At 39.3% G+C, this 10,561-nt stretch overlaps 1 protein-coding gene across 2 annotated transcripts in view; it reads right to left on the bottom strand.

Annotated features, from left to right (window-relative positions):
- Positions 1-10,561, bottom strand: part of slc66a2 (solute carrier family 66 member 2) — a 35,927-nt gene that overhangs the window by 11,064 nt on the left and 14,302 nt on the right. For both annotated transcript variants that reach the window (XM_005745246.1, XM_005745247.1), the window contains one exon: positions 6,870-7,086. In XM_005745246.1, the coding sequence (XP_005745303.1) occupies positions 6,870-7,086 (217 nt within the window). The remainder of the gene's footprint in view (positions 1-6,869; positions 7,087-10,561) is intronic.

Genomic DNA, 10,561 nt, shown 5'->3' with positions numbered 1-10,561 from the left:
CACACACACACACACACACACACACACACACACACACACACACACACACACACACCTTGATTGTTGGCTGAGGTAAGTAACCTAGCAACAGCCTGCCAGACTCAACAGGTTGTGCTCACGGGAAGGAGAGGACAAACAATAAACAGGACTGGAAATGACAATGTCCTCCTTCTGAGGAAGATTTAGCTTCAGACTGTGCAGTAGGGTAACAAAAGAAAAAGCAGAACTAACAGGAAGCTTCATGTTCTCACAGACTGGGGGCTGGAGTTCTTTTGGCTATATTTGAACTAACTCTATGGATAACAGAGATACAGGGACTACACTGTGTTTATCATTTGAGAACTAATGAGACTGTATCACTGACAATTTCCCCCTGCTTAATATAGCTTAATCTATATGATCTCAATTTATTAGCAGGTTTATATTTTATACTAATAATTGAATTCTGCTAAATAGTGGAAAAAGCTTTAATATAACCATTGGTCCCACACAAACAAGCAATTAGTTATACTGATTTCTGGTGTTAGTAAAACTTTCAAATAAATAGATTCTTTTAACAGAGTAAGAATCATATATGGCCATATGGCCTGGTCTAAAAGCAGAGACCTTTCATATCCTATAATCTGGTTTCCCACATGGTGATATAACCTTGAAAGTTTACCAAAATGCACTTTTTGAAGTTTTCTCTAGTGAGAACAACATCCTGGGCACCAGTGCTTTTTGTTTACTCTACATCACTGATGTTAAATACTGCCAGCGTTGTTACTGAAACTATGATACACTCCATGATCTCGATGGTCAAAATGAGATTTCGTTTCTTATGATGCTTGGAATTGTATTGTTGTAGCATCTATACCAGCATAAAGTGCCTGCAGGAGATCATTGTTGTGATTTTGTGCTATATAAATATAATGTAATTGAATGGGTTAACAGATATGGTTGGAGTTTGAGCTTCATGGAGAAAAAAATATTTGTCTGCATATATCTTTAATAGATTTCTTTAAATTTAAACACATAAACTGACATTATTATTAGAAGTTGGCACAGTCTTCCATGTAAACTTGGTTCTTGAAGGATTGCTCCAACTATTATAGAGCAATCCTTCCACACGTGGTCTGCTATTTACTAGGGGTGCAACGATACTCGTATCAATATTGAACCGTTCGATACAGTGCTTTTGGTTCGGTACGCATATGTATCGAACAATACAACATTTTTAATTTATTTTATCAACTTGTCTTCTGACGATGCTGTCTGTGTTGAGCTCAGTGGATCTGCGCTCGACTACTCCGCCTAGGCAGCACTGTCGAGCACAGATCCACTGAGCGCAGCGCAAGCTAGCAAGACAGAAGCTAAGCTCCTTGCAACATAGCAAATTGAACCTCCCCCACCCTCATTCAGATGTGGCGTTTGGAACTATCTTGGTTTTCATGTGACGTATGACCCTGAAGGTAAGTGTGTCATGGACAAAAGTAAAACAGTATGTTGGATGTGCCACGCAATGCTTAATTACATGGGTGGGAACTACTGCGTTAGCGCAGTTTGCTCGTTAACGTGTTGACCCATCCAGCCCCACGCACGGGGTGATCCGCGGTAGCTCGTTAACGGAGATTTGCCGTGTTGTGGCGTTAACGTCATTTCAGATTAACGCTGACAGCACTAGTGGGAACACAATGAATATGACTGCACATTTACTCCGACATCATCCAAGTGCAAAGACAAGTGGAAGCAGACAAAAACAACAAGCACGCATGCTACAAACTTTACCCGAGTCATTTAGACAGCCGTTAGCACATGATTCTCCTTATGGGGACCTGATATGTTTAATATGCTGCTGAGAATATAGCCCAGAAGAAGCGTATAGTATAGCTTTTATTTTGGAAAGAGACATTTCTCTGTAATAAACTCTCTTTTCCAAAGATGAGTGATTTCTCGATCAGATAGAATTTTTTTTTTTTTTATTACTACTTGTTTCAGCAACATAAAATTTAAAAACTGTACGTTTGAGTTAAAATATATATTTATAATTTTAATAAATGACAAATTAAAAAAGCATGAACATTTTTTTGTATCGAAAAAATATCGAACCGTGACACCAAAGTATCGAACCGAACTGTGAATTTTGTGTATCGTTGCACCCCTACTATTTACCTTAATCGGTTAATTATTCAATAACTTGTGATCCCATGAAAACATAGTGGTGGTTAGTTAGATGTAGATGCAGCGACAAAGATCCTATACGATTACTCACTGAACTGACTGTACACAGCAGAAAATAAAAAGGAATCTGTTGTCATGGCAAGGTAATATGGTTAAAGTGAAAAACTTTAACCTAATGAAACTGATGTTTAATTCAGTTCCATTTTATTAATCTCAAAGTAAGAGTCGTCATTCCCTATGTACAGGCACTTTATAGGGAATCGTGACAGTGGGAAGGAACAACTCCCTTTTAACAGGAAGAAACCTGGAGCAAAACTAGGGCAAAGGGAAAGGCAGCCATCTGCTGCAATGGGTGGGGGGGAGACTTTGGTTAGTTTTACTGGAAAGCATTAATCTACAATATAAGACAACAAAATTTACTTTATCTCAGAAGTCTGGCTAGCTACACTATTCCGGCTTACAGTAGTGTTTACAGTACCTCTGTAGTTAGGCTTTCTTTCTACCCACAACATCTGAACTGGTCACTTGTTTGACAGCTCATACCTGATATCTAACAAGGTATAAACCTAAAATTTAACATGCTAAGATATAGCACTTGTTTTGTTTTTTTTTTCCTCTGATGTGATCTTGGAGTCATTTTGCTTGGATAACCACTCCTGGTGAGATTGTAGCATTGTGTTAACATGCATCTGCCCTCTTAATTCCTAAGGAAGTAGTAAGAGTGTACTTACTTCTTTGCTGGGCTGTACAGAGCTCAGAATAAATGTTCTTTGTCACGTGACTATGTGTGTTACGACTCCTGATGTAATGCTGTTTAATATGCAAATCTCAGTGTACAGGTACCTCTCCGTGATTGGTGGAACCAAAAAAAGGATCATACGGATTGGCTAACCAGCTGGAGATGGCTCATATGATGACACCGCCATGGACCGCCAGTCATTCATCCTCACCTCATTCCAACCAGCAGACCAGGAGTACAGGAGCATGTAGGGGTGGACTGCCTTTTTGTTTGATTATAGTTTTCTCCTGTTTTTCGTCATTAGGGAGGCAAGTTGCTTTCATTTAGTTTGATTCTTTTGGTCAGTTAAGTTTGGTAAATCCTCGAGATAGGCTCCTTTTGTTTGTTGTTTTGGCGTTAGGTCCACCCCGAAGCTATAGCCAGCTAGTTCTTTTGTGTCAAATGACCTAATGAATCAACATATTGTAAATAAATCATTATTAAACTACTATTAATGCCACCAATTGTGTGATGTGGCTGCTCGGGGTCTGACGAGGATGGATCACCCTTATGTTGTGGTCTGGCCACCCCTAGACGGGCCATAACAGTGTGTAACCTATAGGGCCGAGTTTAATTAAATGAATCAAGATGAGAAAGAAACTCCTAGAAATTCATAAGCAACACGGTGAGTCACAAAAATCAGCAACTGCAATGACAAGACTGCGTAAAAGAGAGTTCCCACTTCTTGCCATTGCAATCTTTTTGTAAATACAGATAGTGGAACACGTCGTAGAGCCCGATTAAATCTATGATTAAAACGGCTGTTGGCTATTTGCCTGTAATTCCATCATGATGTATTTTCCCACAAAAAAATTTTCCTCCTGTTTTGACAGCAGCATATATGGTTCTTCCTATCAACATCAATGACAAACATTTCTGTGTGCTGTCAGTACTTCAGAAGAATAAAATTCTTTTCTACAGGCCAGAACAAGAAACTCAGTCATAAAAGCAGCACAAAAACCAACATATTCCTTTAGAGCATCTAAAATATATTTTACAGAGTACAACTGAGAGCACAGACAGTCTCCAATGCACCATAGAGATACCATTATGCCTGCCCTGACCCAAAATAATGTTTACAACCTTTGCCTACAGGTTTGTCGAAATGCAGTGTAGAAAACAGCTAACTTTGTCAGGGGAAGAGGAACCTAGCAAACAAGTAAGAAACACTTTCTAATCACACAAAAATCACAAAATGCACCAGATTTAGCAATATAAGAACAACTGAGTGTGGGGTCCTTCAGCAATCACACAGTGTAGAGAGCTTAAAGGACAATGTTGGTGGTGGAGAGAGTGTCGGGTGGGCAGAAAATATAAGGAAATCAAAAATAAATAAGGCATTGGACAGAGAGGGTATGGAAAGGCCCAGCGTGGGAGCTGTCATGGCCGGTTAAGTGGACAGGCAGCCCTGCTGGAGCTCTGTTATCTGTCTGCTGCAGAAAGTCAACCAGCAGAGAGGAGGGTATATGAGTGTGCGTGTGTGTGTGAGGGGGTTCTGCTCTAAGGCAGGACACACACTGTGAGAAAGCTTTTTATTGCATGTTCTGTGAACAATCTCAGATGAACAGGTCTTTTCATATGGACATCATCAGTTTAATCTTTCCAAGTACTTTTAGCAACTTAAACATCTCTATCTAAATCTAGTTTAATCATATTGATTCTCTGTGGGTTCTTTTTAAATCCATGCCTGCAATTACTGTAACAAAGTATACAATTCCAAAAAGCAGTTACCAGGGCTTGGCCACAGCTCAGAGAGCTGCTAGGGCCAATTCTGAAACTGTATATGCTTTCAAAAATCAATATTATATCACAGTCTCTAATTACAGCCTGAGGCTTGATGCAGATCTTCATTAATGAGCCTAAATGACACATTAGCAACTGACGTGGGGAAACAGAATACTTCATTACCATACTGATTCTCAGGCAAAACTTCAGATAGCCAATTGTCAGGCTGAATTAACACATGGTTGCTGTGAGCCGTGCTCTTACTTCAGGTGCCAGAGATACTTAATAAGCATGTGTCAGTGTTAATGATCACATGTGCGACAATATCATCTGGAATCATTACGGTGTGCTGCTGTACAGCCACAGAGCTGTCTGTGATGGAAGCAGCACTCACAAAAGAAACATTATTTAACAGGGCAAAGACAGTATCATTAATCGAGGACAGGACTAAATCTGTTTTAATTTTCATTGGGTTGACTCTCGATAAATTACACTGAAGACCTAAGTAGTTGATGAAAATAAGAGCGTGTTGGCCAACAACCATTCTGCATTTAAAGTTGATTATAGTGGCAAACTTCTCTAAGAAGCCTGAAGACTGAGTCTATCCTTTTCTAAGTTTGGGTCTTATTAACTCCCATCTTCTGATTTTGGGGGGGGGTTGTAGTCTAACATTAATACAGTCTGATAAACAACTAAAATGAATAGGAATACAGTGTGTAAGGTTCCTTGTTTCCATTCTAAGATGAGAGATTTGAACCTTTACGTCATGTCAGAACTTTTGAAATTTTAGTGGTGAGAACATTTGGGTCAAATGTTTGTTATCCAGTTAAAATCCCAGGTCCCTGCAGGATACATCTGTCAATTGAATTTGGGGGCGTGGCTTAACTTTCACAGTGTCATACTGCATTTTTGGACAAAAGATTTCTTGGGACCCTCTAGCGGGAACTGCCAATTAGGGTGCTTTCCTGAGAACTGCATACCTTCTGGGATGTTTTTTCCATTTAGATTTGCACCACCAATAACAAGCTTAAAAAGCCGCCCGGATCAATGTGTCTTTCATGATGACAGTGTTGTTGAAAATTGCAGGCTTGCATACATAAATAGACCAGTGTCAGCTGAGCAATTGATGGGTTCAGTAGTTTTTAAGATTGATTCCTTTTTTCTATTTTTGAAGTACATTTGTTTTACAAACTCTTGCTGGCTGTTTTATATGTCTAAGCAACAAGTAATTAAACAACTGGCTAATTATATCATGAACAAGCTTAATGGTTGCAGCTTATTTGTAACAAAGATCTTTAAAAAACACAAATCGTCCCAAATTTGCACTGAACAAACTACAAGACATCTGGAAAAATGTTCCTTTTATAGACGAGATCAAAGTGGAGATGTCTGACCATAATGCACTGTAGCACGTTTGTCGAAAACCAAACACAGCACATCAGCGCAAACCCTAACCCTAACCCACTGTCAAGCACGGCGGTGGAAGTGTGATGATTTGGGCTATTTTGCAGCTCCTGAGTTACTCCTCTGTCTACCAAAGTATTCTAGAGTCAAATGTGGGGTCATCTCATGCAACAGGATGATCATCTCACACACAGCAGCAGATTTACAACAGAACGTCAGAAGAAGAAAAGAATAAGGGTGTTACAGTGGCTCAAAGTCACTGCCTGGTGTAATAATTTTTTGTTACAGCATTTCGAATGGTGAGCATTCATAAAACGAGCTGCAAGTATTGTAGCGGCTAAGGGTAAGGGTAAAAATGACTTCCAAGCCCTCCAAATGCTGTTAGCTACTCTTTGGTTTCTCCACAAACAAAGCTTTTTGCTCAGGAATTTGACCAAAAAACACATGGAGATACCTCAACTTGTCATCTGAGCTCAACGCCAAAACAGCAGAGCACATATGTATCGTCTAATAACTGTCTGCTTTGTGTTTTGGTAGGGCTCAGTCACTGGGATGTATATATGAGAATACCAATCTTAATAAAATCTTCACAAGCACTCTGACTGAGCTCTAGAAGGTCATTGCTGATACAATTGGGAAAAAGATCTAAGAGTTCAGTACTGCTTTCATCTGCCTTTCTTCTAATCCAAATATTCCCACAATGCTTGCTTTGAGTCTGCTTTCAAGATCCAAGTTTTTATCCATTGCATCCCCTCATGACTGAATACATAAAGTGGATTCTTTATGAAAATGGCAGATGTACCTCATGCCTTCTGTGGATTTGTTCTGATAGTTGCAGTAGAGCTGCGGTGTACCCAGCATTGCTTCGGTGAAGACTGCCAGGAATCCCAAAGTCTCCACGAACAAAACCGAGTCCAGGAGGAGGTAGGTGATGTACGCTGCCACCAGAGTGAAGGCCAGCACGCACTGCACATAGTCCACAAAACGACTCCATGACCAGAAGTAGTTCCAGTCAAAATCTAAAGGTGCATAACATGAGAGAGACAGAAATGAGTTTAAAAATCATTCTTCTAAAAAGATTCATTTAAAAAAATGGTTCCTAATGGTCTAATCCCAACTATGGAAGGCACTTTTATTTATATACTGCTTTTCCAATCTTAAGATGCATCCGTTAAAACCAGAGACTATAAAAAGTCAGTAAATTCATGTGATTACGATTTTAAAAAATTATGCTGGCAACCAATGAGCACACACGATACCAGTGACTGATATTTGACAGGCCAATAAAAACATTCGATGGTTTCCCAGATAACTGGCTCCTGGAATGTTCACTACTGACCAACCGTCAGGCTTCACAGTGATCTGTGATAAGCAATCCTCCATGTTTTGATGCAGCTTTACTGAATACTCAAAGTCCTTCAGACTATTGGCCACATTTAACTATGCATTGATGCAGTGCTTTATTCTGTACACTTCAAGGTCATTATTTATCTCACATCAACATATAGATTAATGCAAACTCCATGCAAAAGGCCCGAGTCGGTGATTTAACCAGGAAATGCTGTTCACCGCACCACCATGCCACCAATGGTCACCACTGGAACCACTGGGTTGATCCTAATTGCTAAGTGCCTAAGCCTAACCAGGTGAGTTAAAATACCTACACCTAATCAGATGGAGTTAAATTAGCCCCTGACCAGGAAGACATGGCCTTCTTTTACTGTGGAGACACTTTCATCTGATGTAATTAAATGAAATTTAAATACATGACCCTAATCAAGTGAATTCAGTTGGATTTACTCTGTTAGGATATTTTTTTATTGCCAAAATTCTGAAAACAGTACCCCAGAATACGTCATTAAATCGTTGCATTTGGGGTAAATGTTCTTGTAACTTGTAATTTAATAAAAAAAAAGCTTCATCCTCAGTGGATGAGCTCTGCAAACCTTTTAGTAATCTGCACATTAAGTTGTAATATTTCTTGTGTAGAAGGTGTATTTTTCTTATAGGTAGGGCAGAATTTTAACATTCATAATTAAAATCCCAAATGCTTATTACCATTTGGAAATGATGTTCGAGTCATCGTTTAATACTCAAAGGCAATTTTGTGGTGCCAATTTCTTGTTTTCCAGCACTGGAGACAAGGGATCATCTACTAATCCTCTCTGTTTTTATTTATTTATTTATTGAAGCCTCAAGTTGATAAAATCAAACAAACTACTGCTGTTATTTTTTATTTAATTAAATAACTACAAAATTTAATATGTCACAATTCCCTTCTCATAATCAGAACACACACCATGTTACCATGCAACAAATATCTGAGCCGGTCCCCACTGGAATCAGTTCTCATTAAGATTCTTGTAAAACAGAAACATTTTACTTGTGGTCTTGATGAGTGGATGAGGGGGAGGAAGAGAGAATGTGGTGAAAAACTGTGAAAGGAGTGTGTGACGGTCAGCCGAGGTTGTGTTTCTTTTCCGTTGTAGTAATGGGATGAATGGGAATAGAGACACTGATGAATGATTTAAACCCTGTTATCAGTCCCAGTGCCTCTCATGTGCATTCTTGTGTATGTAATTATTAGGTAAAGAATCTGATCACAGCAGCACTGTCTTCCTGTAATAAGCAAACAAGCCAATACTAATCACACTGTTATGTCTCCCGGCTTCATCGCCCAAGACTCAACTTTAACTGAAGGAAACGGTGACATTAATTCAACTTTGCCTATAAAGTCTTTGATGACTAAACACATGCGATATATCGTTATTGTATTAAGGCAGTGAAACCACAACACAAGTAAAAAATTAGGAGAGTGAAAGCTTTAACCATGAAAGTCCAATCATGGCTGAACTCCCACTGCTGCATCGCAAATGCAATTTCTACAAGCAACAAATGTAATCGAGCTGATTTACTTAATCATGTCTAAATGAGGCTTTGCTTATCTAAATGGCACATCTAAGTGCTCCACGAAGGCCAACTGCATAGGCCTGTATAGGCCTCCTGAGAAAAGCCTATGAACTGCAGAAGAAAAACAGAAAACAATACCAAATGCCAACCATTGCTTAGCCAAATGCCTGAATTGGACAATCCCTTTCTTTTTTTTCTTTTTTTTTAAAATTTCACACAGACTTGATAAAATCTGAAGTAAAAGAGTGGGAATGTTTATGACATTTGAGTTTAAGAGTGAATGGATGGTTGTTTCATTACAGAATTAATGGCAACCGATTCTGACATTTCGATGGCATTTCCACATATATTTACGAAACTGTGCCAGAAACCCAGCTCTTTAAAACTGAGCCAATTCAATTGTATCTCTTTGAAAGCAAAGCTAAACAAATACAACAAATGTAATTGAATTCTCAAAGAGCCATTTAAAGCAGGTCGTAGCCTGCCAATCCAGCACACAGTAAGATTTTACAATGGAAAAAAAAAATCAGTATCCAAGATGGTAACACAATATAGTATTGAACAAAAGGAAAGTGGAGCTTTCAGTGGTACGCTGGAGCATGTACTTACTCCTGTTCTGAGTTTAATTAAGAATACCCACAGACAGCTGTTATGTGTGCTCTAAAGCAGTGTTTATACTGCAGGCGTAGATATCTGGTGTGGTTGTGAAGCCCTGCTTGCAGCTGAGCCAAAGGACTATGAATCTGGGCCAGCCAGCACCAGGCTGGCACTCTGTGATAACAGCCAAATATAGTCAGAAGTGATGAAGGGCAATCAAACATCGTTCAACACCAACCTAGAGCTAAAGCCATCATACCAAGTACAAAACTGAATATATGGTAGGAACCACATGTGACTGCCGGTAATGAAAACAATGGGTGCCAGTATGGGCTCAAATTGTGGTCATAAATATTTTGTACTTGTAAATCAGGATTTGTATGTGTAAAAAGAATTTGTGTGTGTGTGTAAAAAAGATGTGTATGCGTAAAAAAGATTTGTGTGTGGACTTTGCCAAAAAATAAGTGTCAAACTCTGCACTCAAGTTTCAAGTTACAAGTACGAATTTTGACCCTATTTTTCTTCCTTTCATCTGATTGGATAGTTAAATTTGTGATTGACATGACATTGACCAATCAGGGAACAGATGGGTTTGGCTGTCGGAGGGGTGCTTTATGGAGCTTCAGGTCCTTGAAGGGTAATACAGTTTGAAGCTGGAGGAGGATCTCTATATACATATCCGATAGAAGCTAGGTCACCTAACTTTCAGCAGCTGTTGAAAGGATAAAGTTGTGGTATGTCAGTGGTTAGAAAAACCATTATTACTTTAGGATTAGCTTAACACAAAGTCAGGGCTGACCCGGGACCATTGCTGTGAGTCACAGTGCGCAGCATATAGGTCCTTTCACATCAGACGCAGCATGTGCTGCTAATGCTAACAGCTAACGAAAAGCCAAAGATCCAGAATTTGTTGCACTGGCTGCTGAGCTCTGTGGGTTTTTGCAGCAGTTTAACCTGTACTAGATGCACCTGCTCCTTGTCGTAAAA

This window comes from Pundamilia nyererei, unplaced genomic scaffold (assembly GCF_000239375.1).
Source record: "Pundamilia nyererei isolate P.nyererei 1_Seehausen unplaced genomic scaffold, PunNye1.0 scaffold00156, whole genome shotgun sequence".
NCBI classification, from domain to species: Eukaryota; Metazoa; Chordata; class Actinopteri; order Cichliformes; family Cichlidae; genus Pundamilia; species Pundamilia nyererei.
This window is presented reverse-complemented; position numbering and strand designations above follow the sequence as displayed.